Raw genomic sequence first — 26,105 nt, 5'->3', positions numbered from 1 at the left:
AGCTCATCAAACGCCTCCATACCTACACTGAAACCAAGGACCACCCAAGGGCCAAGAAATTCCAGAGCAAGACATACCACGCAAATTCTCCAGCAACACAGGAACATAGCCCTGAGCTTCAACATAAGGCTGCCCAACGTCACACCAAACCCATAGACATGTCAAAACTCATTACTGGACACTTCATTGCACTTCAGAGAGAAGAAATCCAGCCCCATCCATCAGAACACTGACACAAGCTTCCCTAGCCAGGAAACCTTGAAAAGCCACCTGTACAACTGGAACCACAGGGAGGAACCTCCACAATAAAGAGGAAACACAAACTGCCAGGATACGGAAAGGCCACCCCAAACAAAGCAATATACATAAGATGAAAAGGCAGAGAAATATGCAACAGGTAAAAGAGTAGGATAAATGCCCACCAAACCAAACAAAAGAGGAAGAGATAGGGAATCTACCTGATAAGGTATTCTGAATAATGATAGTGAAAACGGTCCAAAATATTGAAAACAAAATGGAGTTACAGATAAATAGCCTGGGGACAGGGATTGAGAAGATGCAAGAAATATTTAACAAGGACCTAGAAGAAATAAAAAAGAGCCATCAATAATGAATAATGCAATAAATGATATCAAAAACACTCTGGAGGGAACCAACGATAGAATAACTGAGGCAGAAGATAGGATAAATGAGGTGGAAGATAGAATGGTGGAAATAAATGAAGCAGAGAGGAAAGAAAAAAAAAAAAAGAATGAAAAGAAACGAGGACAACCTCAGAGACCCAAACGCCCCAACATTCGAAACATAGGAGTCCCAGAAGAAGAAGACTAAAAGAAAGGCCATGAGAAAATACTTGAGGAGATAATAGTTGAAAACTTCCCTAAAATGGGGAAGGAAATAGCCACCCAGGTCCAAGAAACCCAGAGAGTCCCAAACAGGATGAACCCAAGGCGAAACACCCAAGACACATACTAATCAAATTAACGAAGATCAAACACAAAGAACAAATATTAAAAGCAGCAAGGGAAAAACAACAAATAACACACAAGGGGATTCCCAAAAGTATAACAGCTGGTCTTTCAATAGAAACGCTTCGGGCCAGGAAGGAATGGCAGGACATACTTAAGGTGATGAAACAGAAAAGCCTATAACCAGATTACTATACCCAGCAAGGATCTCATTCAAATATGAAAGAGAAATCAAAAGCTTTACAGACAAGCAAAAGCTGAGAGAATTCAGCACCACCAAACCAGCTCTTCAAAAATGCTAAAGGATCTTCTCTAGACAGGAAACACAAAAAGGCTGTATAAACTCAAACCTAAAACAAGAAAGTAAATGGCAATGGGATCATGTTATCAGTAATTACCTTAAATGTAAATGGGTTGAATGGCCAAACCATAAGACAAAGCTTGGCTGAATGGATACAAAAACAAGACCCCTATATATGCTGTCTACAAAAGACCCATCTCAAAACAAGGGACACATACAGACTGAAAGTGAAGGGCTAGAAAAACATATTTCACACAAACTGAGACCAAAAGAAAGCAGGAGTAGCAATACTCATATCAGATAAAATAGACTTTGAAATAAAGGCTGTGAAAAGAGACAAAGAAGGAGACTACAAAATGATCAAAGGATCAATCGAAGAACAAGATATAACAATTATAAATATATATGCACCTAACATAGGAGCACTGCAATATGTAAGGCAAATGCTGACAAGTATGAAAGGGGAAATTAACAGTCACACAATAACAGTGGGAGACTTTAATACCCCACTCAAACCTATGGATAGATCAACTAAACAGAAAATTAGCAAGGAAACACAAACTTTAAATGATACAATAGAACAGTTAGACCTAATGGATATCTATAGGACATTCCACCCCAAAACAATGAATTTCACCTTTTTCTCAAGTGCACACGGAACCTTCTCCAGGATAGATCACATCCTGGGCCATAAATCTGGCCTTGGTAATTTAAAAAAACATTGAAATCATTCCAAACATCTTTTCTGAACACAATGCAGTAAGATTAGATATCAACTACAGGAAAAAAACTATTAAAAATTCCAACATATGGAGGATAAACAACACGCTTCTAAATAACCAACAAATCACAGAAGAAATCAAAAAAGAAATCAAAATATTCATAGAAATGAATGAAAATGAAAACACAACAACCCAAACCTATGGGACTCAGTAAAAGCAGTGATAAGGGGAAGGTTCAAAGCAATACAAGCTTACCTCAAGAAACAAAAAAAAGGTCAAATAAATAACCTAACTCTACACCTAAAGCTTGGATTAAAGCTCAACATTCAGGAAACTAAGATCATGGCATCTGGTCCCATCACTTCATGGGAAATAGATGGGGAAACAGTGGAAACAATGGCAGACTTTATTTTTTTCAGCTCCAAAATCACTGCAGATGGTGATTGGAGCCATGAAATTTAAAGACGCTTACTCCTTGGAAGGAAAGTTATGACCAACCTAGATAGCATGTTGAAAAGCAGAGACATTACTTTGCCAACAAAGGTCCAGCTAGTCAAGGCTATGGTTTTTCCAGTGGTCATGTATGGATGTGAGAGTTGGACTGTGAAGAAAGCTGAGTGCTAAAGAATTGATGCTTTTGAATTGTGGTGCTGGAGAAGACTCCTGAGAGTCCCTTGGACTGCAAGGAGGTCCAATCAGTCCATCCTAAAGGAGATCAGTCCTGGGTGTTCAATGGAAGGACTGATGCTAAAGCTGAAACTCCAATACTTTGGCCACCTCATGCGAAGAGAGTTGACTCATTGGAAAAGACTCTGATGCTGGGAGGGATTGGGGGCAGGAAGAGAAGGGGACAACAGAGGATGAGATGGCTGGATGGCATCACTGACTCAATGGACATGAGTTTGAGTAAACTCCAGGAGTTGGTGATGGACAGGGAGGCCTGGCATGCTGCGATTCATGTGGTCACAAAGAGTCAGGCACGACTGAGCAACAACTGAAATGAAAACCTAGAGCAACTAGAAAAGGAAGAAATGAAGAACCCCCCAGTTAATAAAGTAAAGAAATCATAAAAATTAGGGCAGAAATAAATTCAAAAGAAACAAAAGAGACCATAGCACAAATCAACAAAGCTACAAGCTGGTTCTTTGAGAAGATAATTAAAATAGAAAAAACCATTAGCCAGACTCATCAAGGAAAAAGGGAGAAAATCAAGTCAACAAAATTAGAAATTAAAATGGAGAAATCACAACAGACACCACAGAAACACAAAGGATGATAAGAGACTACTATCAGCAACCATATGCCAATAAAATCGACAACTTGGAAGAAATGGACAAATTCTTGGAAAATTATAACTTTCCAAAACTGAACCAGGAAAAAATAGAATTTCCTAAAAGACCAATCACAAGCACAGAAATCGAAACTGTAATCAGAAATCTTCCAGCAAACAAAAGGCAGGACCAGATGGCTTCACAGCTGAATTCTACCAAAAATTTAGAGAAGAGCTAACACCTATCCTACTCAAACTCTTCCATAAAATTACAGAGGAAGGTGAACTTCTAAAGTTATTCTATGAGGCCACCATCACCCTAATACCAAAACCAGACAAAGATGCCACCAAAAAAGAAAACTATAGGCCAATATCACTGATGAACATAAATGCAAAAATCCTTAACAAAATTTAGCAAACAGAATCCAACAACATATTAAAAATATGATACATTATGACCAAGTGGGCTGTATCCCAGGAATGCAAGGATTCTTTAAAATCCACAAATCAATCAATGTAATACACCGCATTAACAAATTGAAAGATTAAAACCATATCGTTATCTCAATAGATGCAGAGAAGGCCTTTGACAAAATTCAACAACCATTTATGACAAAAGTCCTCCAGAAAGCCGGAATAGAAGGAACATGCTGCTGCTGCTGCTAAGTCGCTTCAGTCATGTCCGACTCTGTGGGACCCCATAGGTGGCAGCCCACCAGGCTCCGCCATCCCTGGGATTCTCCAGGCAAGAATACTGCAGTGGGTTGCCATTTCCGTCTACAGTGTATGAAAGTGAAAAGCGAAAGTGAAGTCACTCACTTGTGTCCAACTCTTCACGACCCCATGGGCTGAAGCCTACCAGGCTCCTCCACCCATAGGATTTCCAGGCAAGAGTACTGGAGTGGGTTGCCTTAGAAGGAACATACCTCAATATAATAGAAGCTATATATGACAAATGCACAGCAAACATTATCCTCGATGGTGAAGAATTGAAAGGATTTCCCTTAGGTCAGGAACAGGACAAGGGTGCCCACTCTCACCACTACTATTCAACATAGTTTTGGAAGTTTTGGCCACAGCAATCAGAGCAGAAAAAGAAATAAAAGATTGGAAAAGAAGAAGTACAACTGTCAATGCAGATGACAAGATCCTCTCCATAGAAAACAGAAAGACTCCACCAGAAACTTACTAGAGCTAATCACTAAATATAGTAAATTTGCAGAATATAAAATTAACTCACAGAAGTCCCTTGCATTCCTATATACTAACAATGAGAAAACAGAAAGAGAAGTTAAGGAAACAATTCCATTCACCATTGCAACGAAAAGAATAAAATACTTAGGAATAAATCTACCTAAAGAAACAAAAGACCTATATATAGAAAACTATAAAACATTGATAAAAGAAATCAAAGATGACACAATAGTTGGAGAAATATACCATATTCATGGATCGGAAGAATCAATGTAGTGAAAATGAGTATACTACCCAAAGCAATCTGTAGATTCAATGCAATCCCTATCAAGCTACCAATGGTATTTTTCACAGAACTAGAACAAATAATTTCACAATTTGTATGGAAATACAAAATACCTCGAATAACCAAAGCAATCTTGAGAAAGAAGAATGGAATTGGAGGACTCAACCTACCAGACTTCAGGCTCTACTACAAAGCCACAGTCATCAAGACAGTATGGTACTGGCACAAAGACAGAAATATAGATCAATGGAACAAAGTAGAAAGCCCAGAGATAAATCCACGCACCCCACTCCAGTACTTTTGCCTAGAAAATCCCATGGACGGAGGAGCCTGGTAGGCTGTAGTCCATGGGGTCGCTAGAGTCGGACACGACTGAGCGACTTCACTTTCACTTTTATGCATTGGAGAAGGAAATGGCAACCCACTCCAGTGTTCTTGCCTGGAGAATCCCAGGGATGGGAAAGCCTGGTGGGCTGCCATCTATGGGATCTCACAGAGTCGGACACGACTGAAGTGACTTAGCAGCAGCAGCAGCATGGACAACTTATCTTTGACAAAGGAGGCAAGAATATGCAATGGAGAAAAGACAATCTCTTTAACAAGTGGTGCTGGCAAAACTGGTCAACCACTTGTAAAAGAATGAAACTAGAACACTTTCTACACAATACACAAAAATAAACTCAAAATATATTAAAGATCTAAATGTAAGACTAGAAACTATACAACTCCTAGAGGAGAACATAGACAAAACACTCTTCGGCGTAAATCACAGCAGGATCATCTATGACCCACCTCCCAGAGTAATGGAAATAAAAGCAACAATAAACAAATGGGACCTAATTAAACTTAAAGGCTTTTGCACAACAAAGGAAACTATAAGCAAGGTGAAAAGACAGCCTTCAGAATGGGAGAAAATAATAGCAAACGAAGCAGCTGACTAAGAATTAATCTCAAAAATACATAAGCAGCTCCTGCAGCTCAAATGGACAAAAATAGATGGGCCAATCAAAAAATGGTCCAAAGAACTAAACAGACATTTCTCCAAAGAAGACATAGAGATGGGTAACAAACACATGAAAAAATGCTCAACATCACTCATTATCAGAGAAATGCAAATCAAAACCACAATGAGGTATGATCTCACGCCGGTCAGAATGGCTGCTATCAAAACGTCTACAAGCAATAAATGCTGGAGATGGTGTGGAGAAAAGGGAACCCTCTTACACCGTTGGTTGGAATGCAAACTAGTACAGCCACTATGGAGAACAGTGTGGAGATTCCTTAAAAAACTGGAAATAGAAGTGCCATAAGACCCAGCAATCCTACTGCTGGGCATATACACCAAGGAAACGAGAATTGAAAGAGACACATGTACCCCAATGTTCACCTCAGCACTGTCTACAATAGCCAGGACATGGAAACAACCTAGATGTCCATCGGCAGAGGAATGGATAAGAAAGCTGTGGTACCTATACACAATGGAATATTACTTAATCATTAAAAAGAATACATTTGAATCAGTTCTAATGAGGTGGATGAATCTGAAGCCTATTGTACAGAGTGAAATCAGTAAGAAAAACACCAATACAGTATAGTAATGCATGTATATGGAATTTAGAAAGATGGTAATAATGACCCTATAAGTGAAACAGCAAAAGAGACACAGATGTATAGAATAGTCTTTTGGACTCTGTGGGAGAAGGTGAGGGTGGCATGATTTGAGAGAATAGCACTGGAACCTGTATATTATCATGTGTGAAACATATCGCCAGTCCAGGTTCGATGGATGAGACAGGGTGCTCAGGGCTGGTGCACTGGGATGACCTTGAGGGATGGGATGGGGAGTGCAGTGGGAGGGGGGTTCAGGAGAGGGAAGACATGTACACCCATGACAGATTCATGCCAATGTATGGCAAAATCCACTACAATATGGTAAAGTAATTAGCCTCCAATTAAAATAAATTAATTAAAAAAGAAAAAAAAAAAAGAAAATAATTAGGCCATATCTGGCAAAAATATGTATACACTGGATCACTTGAGGGTATGGTCAAGAGAAGTAGATTAGCAAGTCTTACGTTTTACTCCTGATATCAGTGATAGACAAAGTGTGTAAATCAAAAGGAAAACGTTCTCTCTCTCACCAGGTTGGAAGTCTGAAGCCTTCCCTTAAAAACAGGGACAATATCATGTACAAAACAATGGGCATTCCATCTCAGAAGACACTTTGGAGAGCCCAGGCTAAAGAAAGCTTTCTATTAAATGGAGAAAACCACATTCTTTTAAGTCTAATCCCATTCATGTCAACAAGCTTATGATGAAAATTTGGTAGTTGTTTGGAAGATAGAAGCCCAAGAATATACCAAAGGAAGGAAACAAACAAAGAAAAATATTTCTAGGAAATATATTCATTAAAAAGTCAGAAAGAAGTTACTCATTTAATACTGAAGTAATTATGAAAGGTCTTGGCTGATTCATGATGTATGGCAAAAACCACCACAATATTGTAATTATCCTCCAATGAAAATAAATTAGTTAATTAAAGAAAAAAAAAAAAAAAACTCATGTAGATGTCAAAGAACTCCAGCAAACAAAAAAGGAAATATTTTGAATGTTCTCACTTTATGTAAAATTGGTAGGAAGAATGTATTTTAAGGAAAAAACATAAACAAAAACAACCCCCTGCTGAAAAAACAAAGAAAGAAAAAATATAGTAAGGAAGCACTTGGAAAAGTTAAGAAAGGGAATCAATTTCTCAACTGACTTAATAAAAGAACCATGCGAAATGTGTAGGTAGGATGAAAAGCAGGATTTCATATCAAACATGTTTCATTTTTGGAGAGTTTTACAGGATATAAGTATTTCAAATTTAGACCAAGATACCTGTTTAATAGCTAGTGGAGGTGATGGAAATCCAGTTGAGCTATTTCAAATCCTGAAATATGATGCTGTGAAAGTGCTGCACTCAATATGCCAGCAAATTTGGAAAACTCAGCAGTGGCCACAGGACTGGAAAAGATCAGTTTTCATTCCAATCCCAAAGAAAAGCAATGCCAAAGAATGCTCAAACTACTTCACAATTGCACTCATCTCACATGCTAGTAAAGTAATGCTCAAAATTCTCCAAGCCAGGTTTCAGCAATACGTGAACAGTGAACTTCCTGATGTTCAAACTGGTTTTAGAAAAGGCAGAGGAACCAGAGATCAAATTGCCAACATCCGCTGGATCATGGAAAAAGCAAGAGAGTTTCAGAAAAGCATCTATTTCTGCTTTATTGACTATGCCAAAGCCTTTGACTGTGTGGATCACAATAAACTGTGGAAAATTCTGAAAGAGATGGGAATACCAGACCACCTGACCTGAATCTTGAGAAATCTGTATGCAGGTCAGGAAACAACAGTTAGAACTGGACATGAAACAACAGACTGGTTCCAAATAGGAAAAGGAGTACGTCAAGGCTGTATATTTTCACCCTGCTTATTTAAATTATATGCAGAGTACATCATGAGAAATGCTGGGCTGGAAGAAGCACAAGCTGGAATCAAAATTGCCGGGAGAAATATCAATAACCTCAGATATGCAGATGACACCACCCTTATGGCAGAAAGTGAAGAGGAACTAAAAATCCCCTTGATGAAAGTGAAAGTGGAGAGTGAAAAAGTTGGCTTAAAGCTCAACATTCAGAAAATGAAGATCATGGCATCTGGTCCTATCACTTCATGGGAAATAGATGGGGAAACAGTGTCAGACCTTATTTTTTTGGGCTCCAAAATCACTGCAGATGGTGACTGCAGCCATGAAATTAAAAGATGCTTACTTTTGGAAGGAAAGTTATGACCAACCTAGATAGCATTTTGAAAAGCAGAGACTTTGCCAACAAAGGTCTGTCTAGCCAAGGCTATGGTTTTTCCTGTGGTCATGTATGGATGTGAGAGTTGGACTGTGAAGAAGGCTGAGCACCGAAGAATTGATGCTTTTGAACTGTGGTGTTGGAGAAGACTCTTAAGAGTCCCTTGGAGTGCAAGAAGATCCAACCAGTCCATTCTGAAGGAGATCAGCCCTGGGGGTTCTTTGGAAGGAATGATGCTCAAGCTGAAACTCCAGTACTTTGGCCACCTCATGCGAAGAGTTGACTCATTGGAAAAGACTCTGATGCTGGGAGGGATTGGGGACAGGAGGAGAAGGGGACGACAGAGGATGAGATGGCTGGATGGCATCACTGACTTAATGGATGTGAGTCTGAATGAACTCCAGGGGTTGGTGATGGACAGGGAGGCCTAGCGTGCTGTGATTCATGGGATTGCAAAGAGTCGGACAGGACTGAGCAACTGAACTGAACTGAACCATACATGACCACAGGAAAAACCATAGACTTGACTAGACGGACCTTTGTTGGCAAAGTAACGTCTCTGCTTTTCAACACGCTATCTAGGTTGGTCATAACTTTCCTTCCAAAATTAAACGTCTTTTATAATAAAATAATTTTGCAACAATAATTTTATTTTGGTAGTAGTTTACAGAAACTGATTTTTAGTTTTCAAATAGATTTTTAGTTTTTTTTTAGTTTTGGTTTCTGATTGTTTACACTTAATAAAACTGGTATAAATTAGTGGTCAATAGAAGGACTTCCAAATTAGCTTTGAAAGCTTATACTTTCTTATTGTATCATTTACTTGAGAAAGTAAAAAAATTGAGTGACACGGTTGTAACCAAATTCTTTCCATACTTTTCCACTTTCATTATCAAGAATTTTCAGCAAACAAATCTTTTACAAACAGAAAATAAATGGAAAAATTGATGTAGATGACTGATTTGTGTATTTGGGGGAAATATAATCTTCAGCACTGAGTCAATGGTGGAAAACAAATGCTGTGATTATACCATATAATCAAAGCAAAGTGTTAGAAGATTGTACTTTAAGCACGAATTTTATCTCTTTCTATAATGTGACTCTGGGCTATATTGAAGTCACTTATAAAGCTTTCGTATAAATTTCAAGAGATTAGCTCATTTATAGAAATTGACATTTTGTTAAAAGACAGTGTTTGGGAGTCCTTGTGATTTATAGGTTTCAAGGTGTTTGCACTGTGCACACTGTCCTTTGTCCTACTTTTGGAGGAAAGCTCCCTGGCAGTGTTAATCCACTGTGTGGTCTTTCCCACATCTCTCCTGTGTTCACTAGACTAAAATATCTATTAATACTCACCTCTGCCTCTCAAGTTATAACCTTCCTAAATTTAGATGTCTTTTAGGATATACTTCCTAACTTAAAAAAGGGGAGAATAATGTAATCTCATATACATTACTGTGAGGAAAAACTCATCCTTCCAAAGCAAATAGGGTAGAAGAGGAATAGAAAAGAGATGTTATGTGGAAATGAAGAGAGATCGAAATTGAAAAAGCCTATCTTGGGGAAAACTGACAGGTCAGAACTTTACTCAAATCTGACACATAGCTTGATGCTAAAATTCTGTTCAGGGGCCTTGCCTTCTTGATATAGATAGAAATATGAAAGAGGTAATAATGGCATGAACTGAATTGCAAATGACACTTAGGTAACTGAGTTGAAAGTTAAGATACTGACATAAAATCATGTAAAAACATGTCGGTGTTTGAGATATGGCAGGTGATCAGCAGAAGTTTCAATATTAAGAGTTTCAAAGATACAGGAAATAGATAAGAATAGCAAAGTACACAACGGAAAACTTATTGGTACTTGCCTCTTTCCTGTTCACTCTTCCCTGAAAAGCAAAAGGAAGAAACAAAAATTCATTCCAAATAAAAGCATATTGTCAGGAAGAAAGGAGAACAAAAATTGGGATTCCTTTCATAGTTTACTCCGTGGTACAACTTGACCCATATTTGTGAAAACTGAAGCCATAAGGTTGCAAAGGATATCTCATCAGTCAGAGACAGTGTCATTTTACATCATTCCACCCCTTAGTGCAAAAGAAACTAAATTAGGAAATGAAACCATTAAGGAGAATTAGGGTGGGAATTCTTTTGGGATGTACAAGATCAGCCATTCTTCTTTCATTGGGACATTCTTTTTCACTTTAAAATGGAAATGTACACACATGCACAAGACTGGTACTTATTAAATAGTGAGGAAGAATACAGAGAAGGCATGTATTTGTGCCAAACTGAATTTGTCACCATAGTCGTGTGAGATTTACTATATTCATTGTTGTTGTTGTTCAGTTGATAAGTCATGTCTGACTCTTGCAATCCCATGAACGCCAGGCTTCTCTGTCCATCACTATCTCCCCGAGTTTGCTCAAACTCAAGTCCATTGAATCAGTGATGCCATGCAACCATCTCATCCTCTGTTGCCCCCTTCTCCTCTTGCCCTCAATGTTTCCCAGCATCACAGCCTCTTCCAGTGAGTCAGCTCTTCACATCAGGTGGCCAAAGTACTGAAGTTTCAGCTTCAGCATCAGTCCTTCCAGTGGATATTTAGGATTGATTTCCTTTTGGATTGGCTGGTTTGATCTCCTTGCAGACCAAGGGACTCTCAGCAGTCTTCTCCAGCACCACAGTTTGAAATCGTCATTTCTTCGGTGCTCAGCTTTCTTTATGGTCCAGTTCTCACATCCATACATGACTACTGAAAAAATCATAACCTTGACTATATAGACCTTTGTCAGTACATGGATGCCTCTTGCTTTTCAATACACTGTTTAGGTTGTCATAGCTAATCTATATTAGCTATATTCATTAAAGTCGTATATTTCTAAGATACATTCCTCCAAAGCAAGAATGTAATTTGAATTGTTATAAGAAAGGAAGGATAATTAAAGTTTGAATGAATCTATTAGGTTTTCTTTTGAAAGCTTGCAAGACAATAGTGCTTTTGTCCTTCACTTAATGTTTTCAGTATGGAGAGATATTTTTTAACCTCATTTAAGATACACAATTCTTCCAAAAATATTTAATTGGATTTGTGGCTGATGTTTTGATAATTATGTAAATAAATTGCAAAAGAATAAAGAACAATTAGTAAGGTTGGATTTTTTTAAAAAATAAAACAGGAAACCTTCAGTAATATATTTAGATACCTGGGAACACTTTGTTCCTATGTTCAAGTACAGTGGAAGAGTGATGTCCAACAGTTCACACTTGACCAATGAATAATATCATATACTATTTAGATTTTGAAAGGGCAATGAATAGAGAAGATTAAGCCAGCATTTTTGGTGTCTTCTCTCATCATTTATGTTTTAAAAGAAGTATTGATTGTGTCATAAGTATCCTCAAACTTGAATAGCTGACAAAGAACACCAGCTATGTATGGTACTACGTATGGAAGGTTTCCAACAATATATATCTGAATAGAAACCTTCTCAGCCTCATGCCTTTTATGTTACCAGCTTCCTAATGAAACCATGAGAAGTCCTTGCATGAGAGAAGAAACCAGTCTTTAAAGGGATGGCATGGTATAAAGTGAAAATAGAAGGAATGGAAAAGTCGAGAAGGTAGAGAAACAGAAATGATCAGAATTAAAATGGGAGAAATTAAACACCAAAATATTGGGGTGGAACTAGTATACCTGAGGAGGAGGCAAGCCAACACAAGACATTCAGACAAGAAGTCAGGCAATATTAAATGATGAACCAGTCCTTTTAAAGGGGATCAATTGTAATGAGAGCAGAAATTTTACCTATTTCTTTCCAAGGTTCTTCTAAAAAAAAAAAAAAAAGGAAAGATAAATGTTAGCTTCATTAGACAGAACTACAATAAGAAAGAAAATTTACTGAAAAGTTCATCTCTAAAATGAACCCTACACAGTTTCAGATAAACACACACACACACACACACACACAAATTGGTTCAGAAGTCAATATTGCCCAGAGATATTCTATAGTAAATGAAAAAAAGGGAAATGCAATCAATTTAATTAATTGACAAACTTTTCAGAAATATTCTGGTCGTTAATTTGTAAAAATTATTCTGGATCCCTTTGGCAATATTTAGGCTCCTGTTGTCCTGTTAGTTGGTGATGGACAGGGAGGTCTGGTGTGCTGCAGTACATGGGGTTGCAGAGTCGGACACGACTGAGCGACTGAACTGAACTGAACTGTCCTGTTTGCTAGCTTTAGTATAGTCATTGACTGTTTTTACATGTATAAATAAATTCTCATGATTGCAGTAGCTACATTGTATAAAGTTGCCACAAACACTGTATAAGGGAATACTGAAACACTTTTGGTATAGGTAATACATTGTCAGGTTTCTGGGTGCCTCTTTTTACAATGTTACTGCCAGCGATTAATTTGCAACCTTGTTGCATTTGAGTTTCTCTTTTAATTCATGGGTAAATGAAATTATCTGAAGGCAATCACATGGGTGCTGAATCCAGGAGAAAGAAATGGGTTCTCTGAGAGAGATCTTGTTTCTCACCAACCATGCTTTTACTATGCCACCTCCTCTCTGAGAGAAAATATCTAAACACACATATATGAACATTATAAAGAAGCTGCAACAAAACTCTTCTTCTAATAGTTTTTTCCTGCAACATTTTTGTCACATCCATTCCATAATTAAAGAGGTATATTTCTAAAATCTATTCCATTGAACATATCACTACAATTTAAAGAATATCATTTGATATCTAGAGATACGAAGGTTTAAATAATTCTTGTGTTATGATACTGAAAAGTGGTTCAGAAGCATCTTAGAACTAGCCTTAGACTTTTGAGGCATGTTATCAATGAGATTTCCTAGAGTAACAAAATGTATATATACATACATATACATGCACACACACACACACACACACACACACACACACACACACACACAGAAACAGCAAGGACCTAACAGAAGCAGAGATATGGCTTTGCCCACCAAGGTCTGTACAAGGTCTGTTGGCTTTCCTAGTAGTCATGTATGGATGTGAGAGTTGGACTGTAAAGAAGGCTGAAAGTGTTACTCGTTCAGTCATGTCCAATTCTTTGTGACCCATGGACTGAAGTCTGCCAGGCTCCTATGTCCATGTAATTCTCCAGGCAAGAATACTGGGGTGGGTTGCTATTCCCTTCTCCAGGGGATCTTCCTGACACAGGGATCAATCCCAGATCTCCTGCATTGCAGGAAGATTCTTTACTGTCTGAGCCACCCTTATGCTCTCCTAAAGAAGGTTAAGTGCTGAAGAATTGATGCTTTCAAACTGTGGTTCTGGAGAAGATCCTGAGAGTCCCTTGGACTACAGGGAGATCAAACTGGTCAATCCTAAAGGAAATCAACCCTGAATGTTCATTGGAGAGACTGCTGCTGAAGGTGAAGCTCCAATAATTTGGCAACTTGATGCAAAGAGCCCACTCATTGGAAAAGATCCTAATGCTGGGAAAGATTGAAGGCAGGAGGAGAAGGAGACAACAGAGGATGAGATCATTGGTTGGCATCACTGACTCATTGGACATGAGTTTGAGCAAACTCTGGGAGATGGTGAAGGGCAGGGAAGCCTGGCATGCTGCAGACCATGAGATCACAAAGTGTTGGACATAACTTAGAGAGTGAACAACAAGTTAAGGCAACTTGACCTTAACATTTTACATTACTACTTTTTAATCCCCTTTGGGGTTGGGAAGGCTGGTGAAAACAATTTTTAAAATTGCTTGTGTCATATTTGGGTTTGTAGTTCATAAGATTTGGAAGAGCAAAGCAATACATTTTTGCCATTCTGATTTAAACTAAAAAGTATAAGTGAGATCATGTGTTATATTTATGTTTCTGGCTTATTTCCACTTAGTAAAATGTCCTCTAGGTTTATACATGTTATTGTAAATGACAATTTCTTTCTTAATATTCTACAATATTCTATATTACAATAGAATACAATAATATTCTATAATATTCTACATATCTATTCTTGATATATACATTCCATATATTTATGTGTTCTTCTGTTGCTGAGCATAGAAGTTTTCATATCTTGGCTTTTGTGAATAATGCTGCAGTGAACACAGGAGTGTAGATATCTCTTTGAGATACTGATTTTGTTTGCTTTGGATTTATATCCAGAGGTAAGATTGCTGGATCATATGGTAATTTTAGTTATACTTTTTGAAAGAAATTGCATAGCATTTTCCACAATAACTGTATCAGTTTACATTCTTAGCAACAGTGTTCCCTTTTCTCCACATCTTGTGAAACTTTTCGTTTTTTTCTTTTTTAATTTTTTGTCTTTTTGATAAAGCTGTTCAGCAGCTCTGATGGTGTTAGTTGCTCAGTGGTGTCTGACTCTGCGATCCCATGGACTGTAGCCCACCAGGCTCCTCTGTCCATGGATTTCTCCAGGCAAGAATACTGTAGTGGGTAGCCATTCCCTTCTGCAGGATTCTTCCCGACCCAGGGATTGAACTTGGGTCTCTCACATTGCGAGCAGGTTCCATACTGTCTTGAGTCACCAGCAAAGCCCCTTCAGCAGCTATCAGGTGATAGTTTATTGTGGTTTTCATTTGCATTTTCCTGAAGCTGAGTGGCAAAGAATTGATGCTTTTGAACTGTGGTGTTGGAGAAGACTCTTGAGAGTCCCTTGGACTGCAAGGAGATCCAACCAGTCTATCCCAAAGGATATCAGTCTTGAATATTCATTGGAAGGACGGATGTTGAAGCTGAAACTCCAATACTTTGGCCACCCGATGCGAAGAACTGACTCATTGGAAAAGACCCTGATGCTGGGAAAGATTGAAGGTGGGAGGAGAAGGGGATGAGATGGTTCGTTGGTATCACTCACTCAACGGACATGAGTCTGAGTGAACTCCGAGAGTTGGTGATGGACAGGGAGGCCTGGTGTGCTGCAGTCCATGGGGTTGCAAAGATTTGGACACGACTGAGTGACTGAACTGAACTGAACTGATGAGTAGTGATTTGGAATATTTTAAAAAATTTGTTTTACAAACCTATTGGCCATTTGTATGTCTTTTTAGAGAAATGTTTATTCAAATTTTTTGTCCGTTTTTAATTGACTTATTTGGTTTTTGCTGTTTTGAGTAAAATGGTTTTTTGGTTTTTGCCATTTTGAGTTATTTGGTTTTTGCTATTGAGTTGAATTCTTTATATAGTTTGGATATTAACCCTCAGATACATGGTTTGTGAATATTTTCTTCTATTCTCTAGGTTGTCTCTTTACTTTGTTGGTCATTTCCCTTGCTGTGCAGAAGCTTTTGGTGAAATCCCATTGGTCTGTTTTCAAAAAATTTTTATTTTTTGAATATATATATATATATATATATATATATATATACATACACACACACACACTCTGGGCATATAAAAAATATGCCCAGACTAATGTCAAAGACGTTTTTCTCTAGGTTTTCTTCTAATAGTTTTAAGTCTGAAATTCAAGTCTTTAATCCATTTTGAGTTTTGGTATAAGTTTGAAAGAAAATTTCCATTTATTCTTCTATTTTATGTTATTGATGTCACAATTTACCTGTTTTTGCATTGCATATCTATTAACAAATTATTATTTTTTAATTCATTTTTAATCGGAGGCTAATTGCATCACAATATTGTGTTGGTTTCTGCTGTACAACAATGTGAATCAGCTATAAGTATACACATATCCCCTCCCTCTTGAGCCTCCCTCCTAGCCCCTATCCCACGCCTCTAGTTCATCACAGAGCACAAGGCTGAGCTCCCTGTATTATACAGCAGTTTCCCACTAGCTATCTGTTTGTTTCTTTATTTGTTTTAAACAGTTTTGTCTTTTAACTTTTTTAAAACTAGAGTTAAAAGTGATTTATGTACCATTTATGTAAAAGTGATTTATGTACCGTTGCAATATCACAATATTCTGAATTTGATTACATAACTTCACCAGTGAGCTTCATATTTTCAAATGTTATGTTACTAATTAATATCCTTTCATTTCAACTTGAAAAACTTCATTTAACATTTCTTGTAAAGCAGGTTTAGTGGTTATGAGTCAGCTTTTTGGTCTGCAAACTTTTTCTTTCTTTTTCATTTTTGGAGTTTAGTTTTGGAGATATAATATACTTGGTCGGCAGTTATTTTTCTTTCAGTAGTTTGAGTATATCACCCAAGTTTCTTCTGACCTACAAAGTTTCTTCTGAGAAATCCATTGATAGCTTTATGAGGGTATTCTTGCATACGGGTTTCTCTCTTCTCTTGATTCTTTCAAAATTCTCTGTTTTCTTTGTACTTTTACTATGAAATATTTAAGAAAAATTAATGCCACCTGATATGAAGAGCTGACTCATTTGAAAAGACCCTGATGCTGGGAAAGATTGAGGGCAGGAGGAGAAGGGGACGACAGAGGATGAGATGGTTGGATGGGATCACCGACTCAATGGACATGGGTTTGGGTAGATTCTGGCAGTTGGTGAAGGACAAGGAGGCCTGGCGTGCTGTGGTTCACAGGTTTGCAAAGAGTTGGACAAAACTGAGCGACTGAACTGAACTGAACTGAATGCCAAACTTTCTCAAATTCTTTCAAAAAGGAAGGGGAGAGGAAACTTTCAAACTCATTTTATGAGGCCAGCATCACCCTAATTCCAAAACCACAGAAGAAAAGAAATCTAATACAAAAACCACAAGAAAAGAAATTTATAAGCCAATATACCAGCCACAAAAAGACAAACACAGCATGATTCCACATAAATCTAGTAGCTACAACAGTCAAATTTATAGAATACAAATGTGAAGTGAGGATTGTCAAGGGCCAGGCTGATGGTCAAATAGGAAATTATTAATGAATGGGCATGAAGTTTCAGTTAAGTAAGAGAGGTAAATTCTAGAGATTTTCTGTACAGCATTGTATCTATAATAAACAACATTGCATTGTACACATAAACTTTTATTATATCTCACATAAGTGTTCTTAGCTCAATACAAGGAAATTATTGAATTATAGTTTGTTCAAATTTCCCATGGCCATTTTATTTCTACAGGGAAACCTCCACTCAAAAATTTTCGTCAGCTTAATACTCAGTATTGATACTATGAACCCATGTCTTCAAAAAAATAAAGATGAAAAATGAGAGTTCATTCCCCCCATAATTTGTCAATTAGTACTTTTTCCCGTTTCCTCAGTTTTTATCTTTTACTGATGTTACTCACTGTGAACAAAAGATTATTTATTACCTAATATTCCTTCTAATAGAAGGTAATTAATTCTACACATCTGCAATAAGAGGTAAAATAAACTTTACTTAATTTGTATAGTGGTTTAAAAAGCAAATTATCTGAGATTTTAGACAAAGTGCATATTTCCTCCACTTAAAAATTCCAGAAATTCAGAAGTGTATAATTAATGGAATTCATTATCAAATATGGTTCATGTATGTCTATTTTTAAACAGAGAACAACTTGTAGCATGAATAATTTAAATGCCATAGTGTTTAATTGCAAATGGAAACAACTTTGTTGACTTCAGTTGGAGTGAGAAAAAATAAGGCACAATAATGTAAATTTAAGTCATACAGCATATAAGGAACATGTTGTTTCAAGGACACTAAAACAACAAGGAACAAGGAAACATGGACAGAAGATCCAAAGACTATGTGCACAGTGTAAAATGGCTAATGGAACTTACCATTTTCTACTGCTACCGCATCTGAAAAACATAGAGAAATATTAATTTATTTAGTTGATTATTCAATCGGAATAATCATAGGTTGTTGTCAGTGTCATACTTTCTGAAAAAAATATAGATGGATTTTACTCAAACCCAGGATCAGGGAACTAATTGAAAATGACCTTCTCTGATGGCTTTTATAGATATTTTCTTAGGAATGATTATGGGAAAACAAATAAACTTTAGAGAGGAAATATGCACTCCTCTCTCAGGATAGTTGAAAGAATATAATGTGCCCAGATAGGGACATATCAACTTAGAATCAAACAGACTGTAAAGAAGAAAATTTTGGAGCTTTTATCCAGAAAATGACCCTGATGATCGTGGCAGTGGATCCTTTAATCTGTTTCTCAACAACTTGATCATGAAGATACAGAATACTTCTGAAGCACAAAGTGAAGATAATAAGCAAAAGGAAAGAGAATGAAGGAAGGGAAGAGAAAGGGAGAAGGGGAAAGAATGAAACAGAACATGGAGTAGACCTGAAAGTAGAAACATAGTATGACATGTTGGAAACGAAATAGGAATAAGAGAAAGTAAAAGGCAAAAGAAACAAAATGAGAGAGTGGAAACGGGAAAAAAAATCTCTAACAGGCAAAGTAGCAGAGTGCTTGAAGAACAAACATTACCAGGTGTTTGCAAAAGTTGAGCTGAAAAATAAAATGGAAAGTACCATAGTAATGATGTGGAAAACAGATTAAAATCTGCTTGTACAAGGGTAAAGGTTTGTCTAGTCAAGGCTATGGTTTTTCCAGTAGTCTTGTATTGATGTGAGAGTTGTGGGCTATAAAGAAAGCTGAGTGCTGAAGAATTGATGCTTTTGAACTGTGGTGTTGGAGAAGACTCTTGAGAATCCCTTGGGCTGCAAGGAGATCCCACCAGTCCATCCTAAAGGAAATCAGTCCTGAATATTCATTGGAAGGACAGATGTTGAAGCTGAAACTCCAGTAGTTTGGCCACCTGCTAGGAAGAGCTGACTCATTAAAAAAGACCCTGATGCTGGGAAAGATTGAAGGGGGAAAGAGAAGGGGATGACAATGGATGAGTTGGTTGGATGACATCACTGACTCTGTGGGCATGAGTTTGAGTAATCGCCAAGAGTTGGTGATGGACAGGGAAGCCTGGTGTGCTGCAGTCCATGAGGTTGCAAAGAGTTGGAAACGAGTGACTGAACCCAACTGAACTGGGTTGCTTCCATGTCTTGGCTATTGTAAATAGTGCTACCATGAACATTGGGGTACATGTAACTTTTCAAATTAGAATTTTTTTCTTTTCCAGTTATCCCAAGAATGGGGTTGCTGGATCATATGACAACTCTATATTTATGTTTTTAAGGAAAATCCATACTGTTTCAATAGTGGTTGCTACAGTTTACATTCTCACTAACAGTGCATGAGGTTTCCTTTTCTCCAGCCTCTCTCCAACATTTATTATCTGTAGACTTGTTGATGATGGCCTTTCAGACAAGTGTGAGGTGATACCTCACTATAGCTTTCATTTGTATTTCCTTTAATAATTAGCAATATTGAGCATCTTTTCTTGTTCCTTTTTGGCCATTAGTATATCTTCTTTGGATAAATATCTATTTAGGTCCTATGCCTACTTTTTTTCTTATTCCCATTTTTTGATTGCTGTGACCTTTTCCACAAAACTAGGAAAAAATAATCCTAAAATGTTTATAGACCCACAAAAGACCCAGAATTGCCAAAGCAATACTGAAGCAAAAGAACAAAGCTGGAAGCATAGGCCTTCCATAACAGAGACAATACTACAATGCTACAGTAATCAAAACAGTATGGTATTGGCAGAAAAACAGACATATGGATCAATGGAAGAGAATAGAGAACCCAGAAAGAAACCCATATGCCTAAGAACCCAGAAATAAACCCATGTGCCTATAGTCAGTTAATCTTTAATAAAAGAAGGAAGCATATACAGTAGAGAAAAGACAGCCTTTTTGGAAAGCTACACAGTCACATGTAAATCAGTTATGTTAGAACATACCCTAACAGCATACACAAAAAGAAAATCCAAATGCCTAAAATACTTAAATATAAGACTTGACACCATAAAACTCCTAGAAAAGAGCATAGGCAAAACATTCTTGACATAAATGATAGCAATATTTTCTTAGATCAGTTTCCTAAGACAAATAAATAGGGATTTTAACAATAAGTGTGTACCATCAAGAGCACTGTTGTTTAGTTGCTAAGTCATGTCTGACTCTTTTATGACCCCATGGGCAGTAGCCCATCAGTCTCCTCTGCCCATGAGATTTTCCAGGCAAGAATACTGAAGTGGGTTGCCATTTCCTTCTCCAGCGATCTTTCCAACCCAGGGATCGAACAGATTTCTCCTAATTGGTAGTCAGATTCTTTACTGTGGAGCCGCAAGAGAATCTCCAGAAGGAAATAAAAGTAAAAATAAACAAATAGATGCATGCATGCTCAGTTGCTCAGTCATGTCTGACTCTTTGTGACCTCATAGGCTATAGCCTGCCAGGCTCCTTTTTTCATAGGATTACCCCAGCAAGAATACTGGAGTAGGTGGCCATTTCCTCCTCCAAGGGATCTTCCTGACCCAGGGATCCAACCTGTATCTCCCTAATCAAAATTATAAGCTTTTGCACAGCAAGATCAGATCAGTCTCTCAGCTGTGTCCGACTCTTTGTGACCCCATGAATCGCAGCATGCCAGGCCTCCCTGTCCATCACCAACTCCTGGAGTTCACTGAGACTCACATCCATCGAGTCAGCGATGCCATCCAGCCATCTCATCCTCTGTCGTCCCCTTCTCCTCTTGCCCCCAATCCCTCCCAGCATCAGGGTCTTTTCCAATGAGTCAACTCTTCGCATGAGGTGGCCAAAGTACTGGAGTTTCAGCTTTAGCATCATTCCTTCCAAAGAAATCCCAGGGCTGATCTCCCTCAGAATGGACTGGTTGGATCTCATTGCAGTCCAAGGAACTCTCAAGAGTCTTCTCCAACACCACATTTCAAAAGCATCAATTCTTCGGTGCTCAGCCTTCTTCACAGTCCAACTCTCACACCCATACATGACCACAGGAAAAACCATAGCCTTGACTAGATGAACTTTTGTTGGCAAAGTAATGTCTCTGCTTTTGAATATGCTATCTAGTTTGGTCATAACTTTCCTTCCAAGGAGTAAGCATCTTTTAATTTCATGGCTGCAGTCACAAAGTTTCCTTTGGTAAACAAAATGAAAAACAACCTACAGACTGGGAGAAAATATTTGCAAATGATAGAACCTACAAAGGCTTAATTTTCCAAATATACAAACAACTCATACTGTTGAATATTTGAAAAACACAAAGAATATAATAAAATTCTTAATTTACACTCTATTACAAATGTATGTCTCTTCTATATATCAGTTAAATGTCACTATTCATCTAGCAGTTGACCTTATATACATGAAATTCATTTTCTGACATTTTTATTTCTATAGATGCACTAAATTATGATGGTTTAAAAAAATCATCTATAGTGCTAATAGATGTCAGAAAAGTGGTTCTTTGTGGATAAGGGGGCTATAATTGGGAGGTGCAAGAAGGAAGCTTTCTGTGTGTGTTGATGTTCTATTCCTAATCTCACTGTTGGTGACATAGGTATGTTCGTTTTGTGGCAAATCAATAATGTGCACAACTATGATTGTTGGACACTACTGTCTCTTGATCCCAGAGTTATATTCTCCAGAATTATAAGACAATTAATTTCTGTTACTTAACCTATCCAATTTGTTATGGAAGCTTTAGCAACTAATAAGCAAATCTTCATAAATAAGCTCTGAAAGGAGGAAAATGTGCTCAGTTGTGTCTGACTCATTGCGACCTCAGGGACTGTAGCCCAACAGACTCCTCTGTCCATGGAATTCTCTAGGCAAGGATACTAGAGGGGGTTGACATTCCCTTCTCCAAACCCCAGGGATCAAACCCCGGTCTCCTGTGTCTCCTACATTGGCACACAGATTCTTTATCACTAGCACCAAGTTATAGTTTATAATATTATCTTATTTTTATGCTTAAGTAACTTAATTATTTCTATTGGGGGGATTAATATTTCAATCTTACCTGAGTGTCCTTGGTAAAAACCTGAAAGGGAAGGGAATCTTTCATTAGGCCTCTTAGACTGATGGGGAATAGAGAGCAGAAGCATAATATTAAATCAATATTTTATGTTATAAAAAAGTCAAAATGTTATAGTTTTTTATATGATTATATAGTTGCTTAATAATTTTCAGAAAAACTATTTTCAGTCATTATGATGTGTGTAAAGCTTTTAAATCCTACTGTTTTCAATTCTCATAGTTTTTCAAAAATATATTCATTAATAGCTAAATTAAGTAAAGCTTGATATTTTATTGGCCTTGGCCAAATTTACATGAAATTTAATTAGAACATCCTATAAACCTGAGAAAAGAATTATTATGGAATAAATGAGATTTATAAGTATGAATGCAAAGTTCACATCAAAAATTTAGTTAGCCTTATATGACAATATATGAAGAAATTATACCTCTTGAACAAGTAAGTTTTGATCAGAATAAGAATAATTTAAAAATGAGAAAATATGATAATGTGTATTTCCAAAATATGATAATGTGTATTTCCAAAATAATTTCTTCCTCATTAATTAGTACCAAAGCCTCAGGTTTTTTTGCCCTGTCATTTCTTCACAAATTTATTTTCTTTGTTTAAAAAGTATATAAAATCCTACTTTGATGACTTCTTAGTTTTTACACCTATGAGATCTCTGTATGGACAAAATTAATTTTTTTATCTTGCTAATTTACCTGTGTCAACTTAATTATTAGACTAGCTAAAAAACAAAAGGAGAGTGGGGAAATTTTTTTCCTTCCCAGGGAATCTCTTTTTTTTTTTACCTAAATAACACAGGAAAAAATTGATATTACTCTTTCCTTATTTTTATTTTCCCAATTATTTTGTTGGGCTTTGTTATAATTTATTGCATTGATTTTTTATATCTTACCCCGTTCTTTGTATCTTTTTATGCGATAATAGAGAAATGCATTTATTATTATTAGGACAATTATTCCGATTCCAAACACAATTAAAGTTATATCTTTCCATGAAAATTTTTCTGAAAAACAAAATATAGACATGTACAGTTAAATTCAATATTCATTTTTTGACCCCTTACATCCCCCAAAAATCCACTTTCATTTTTCTTCTCCCATCTGTAGGAGTTTAAGAGTTGTCTCTTTGTTCAAAAAAACAAAAACATGTTTTTTAACATCAGCTATGTTTGGCCAGTGAATGGTTGGTTAATTTAATTTAGCCATAGAGGACTAAATTAGGAAAGAAAACTTGCAGAGACTTTTTATGGCACCCAATCAAAACAGCAAAAGGAAATAGAATTTAAAATTTGCAGAGAGTAAAGCACAAAATCTATAAAACATCTCCATATACTGTTGAGAATGAGCAGAAGTATATTTTGTGATAGAAAGAATAATGGCCTTCTAAAAATTCTGACATACTAATTAATCCTTGGATTCTGGAGTATGTTACCTTACATAGCAAAAGGGACTATGCAAATGTGATTAAGCTAAAGACATCCAGATGGGGAGGTTATCTTTGATTCTTTTGGTGGGTCAAATGCAGTCACAAGGATCAAGTGAAAGATAGAGGTGGAATGTCAGAATCAGAGGAGGTGTGAAGAAAAAAGAAGGCAATGTGTGGAAGAAAGGTACATTTAAAAATTGTGTAGGCTTCAAACTGAGAGACAAATTTAAATATATTTGTACGCCTTCTCAGGTGACACAGTGATAAGGAATCCACCTACCAATGGAGGAGATGCGAGTTAGGTCCCTGGGCCAGGAAGATTCCCAGGAGTAGGAAATGGCAACCCACTCCAGTATTCTTGCCTGGAAAATTCCAGGGACAGAGGAGCCTGGCAGGCTACAGTCCATGGAGTCACAGAGAGTTGGACATGATTGAGCACATGCAAGCTTCAATCTGAGAGATAAATTTTTCCAGGTGGCTCTAATGGTAAAGAACCTGCCTGCCAATGCAGGAGACATGAGTTTGAACCAAGGGTGGGGAAGATCCCCTGGAGGAGGAGATGGCAACCCTCTCCAGTATTGTTGCCTGGAGAAGCCCATGGACAGACAGCCTGGCGGGCTACAGTCCATGGGGTCTCAAACAGTCAGACATGACTGAAGTGACTTAGCAATATGCCTAGGATCATGAAAGAATGCAGTGGAAGGTGAAAGTCCAAGGGAAAAATTGAAAAGGTAAAAAAATAGCAGTAGTGAATAAGTAGATGTAAAAAGGGTAATGAAACTTACCTTCTTTTGCTTCCGAGCAATTTCCTGACAAACCTGTGTAAGAAAGATTGAATTCAATCAATACAATTAGGAAGCAGATAAATTATTCAGTTTGGTGTTACAAGTTCCCAAAGCAAGGTCGTCTGACAAATTGTAAATGGGCACATTCAATAATGACAGAATGACAAAGGAGAAATTAAAACTTTGTATTTAGAGATGTTAATAAAGATTTCTTGAGAATGTCAGTTAAAAAGGATTTCTCTAAAGTAATAGCCACCAAAAAGAAATTTATTAGCCTCTTTATGGCACCCCACTCCAGTACTCTTGCCTGGAAAATCCCATGGATGGAGGAGCCTGGTGGGCCACAGTCCATGGGGTCTCTAAGAGTCAGACAAGACTCAGAGACTTCACTTTCACTTTTCACTTGCCTGCATTGGAGAAGGCAATGGCAACCCACTCCAGTGTTCTTGCCTGGAGAATCCCAGGGAAGGGGGAGCCTTGTGGGCTGCCGTCTATGGAGTCGCACAGAGTCGGACACGACTGAAGCGACTTAGCAGTAGTAGTAGTAGGCTCCTCAAAGATTTGGAAAAATTAAAATGAGTGCTTCAAGGGAATTCTGTATCAGAAATTGCAATGCTGCTGCTGCTGCTAAGTCGCTTCACTCTGTGCTACCCTATAGACAGCAGCCCACCAGGCTCCCCCATCCCTGGGATTCTCCATGCAAGAATACTGGAGTGGGTTGTTATTTCCTTCTCCAATGTATGAAAGTGATAAGTGAAAGTGAAGTCGCTCCGTCGTGTCGGACTCTTGGCGACCCCATGGACCACAGCCTACCAGGGTCCTCCGTCCATGGGATTTTCCAGGCAAGAGTACTGGAGTGGGATGCCACTGCCTTCTCCGAGAAATTGCAATAGGTATCTAAAATTTAGAATGCTTTGCAAAAGATTCTACAAATAGCAGTGACTGCAGGGTCCATACATCAGTACTTCTCATTTGAAAATCTTAATGCCTCAACACCTCTCATCTCAATATCTCAAAGAATCTGATAATCATTGGGGCTCACTAAAGAAAAATATTACTCACCTGCTCTCTCTGTTTTGATCACTGGAAAACAAAAGAAAAATATTCTGCATTTATCTAAATGTCAGAATAATTAAGAAAATTTGTGTTTGTGTTCTAGAAAGGTGAGTAGACTAATTTTCAATTTGCTTCTCATAGATTATTTCACAGATTTTATTTCTGCCTCTTATCTCTATCATACATACTATTATCATCCTGAATGACTACATCATTTATATGGACAAACATCCATCACATTTGCCATTGCCATTTACAGGTAGATTGTATTATTTTCGATTTAATGCTTTTTCATGTGAATGTACAGTTTTTCCAACACTTTTGAAAAGACTGTTCTTTCCCCATTGCTAAAAATTAGTTGACCTTATATGCATGTGCT

At 37.4% G+C, this 26,105-nt stretch overlaps 1 protein-coding gene across 1 annotated transcript in view; it reads right to left on the bottom strand.

Moving 5' to 3' along the window:
• Window positions 1-26,105, bottom strand: part of LOC147347012 (butyrophilin subfamily 1 member A1-like) — a 109,197-nt gene that overhangs the window by 58,829 nt on the left and 24,263 nt on the right. The window contains exons 2-3 of the mRNA XM_086370568.1: window positions 24,671-24,703; window positions 22,434-22,454 (exon numbers count right to left, since the gene is read on the bottom strand). Coding sequence (XP_086226694.1) covers window positions 22,434-22,454; window positions 24,671-24,703 — 54 coding nt within the window. The remainder of the gene's footprint in view (window positions 1-22,433; window positions 22,455-24,670; window positions 24,704-26,105) is intronic.

This window comes from Bos grunniens, chromosome 23 (genome assembly GCF_055505025.1).
Source record: "Bos grunniens cultivar Pamir isolate PY7600 chromosome 23, Bosgru_T2T1.0, whole genome shotgun sequence".
In the NCBI taxonomy this organism is placed as follows: domain Eukaryota; kingdom Metazoa; phylum Chordata; class Mammalia; order Artiodactyla; family Bovidae; genus Bos; species Bos grunniens.
Note: the sequence above shows the minus strand (reverse complement) of the source record. Positions and strands in the feature narration are given on the sequence as shown.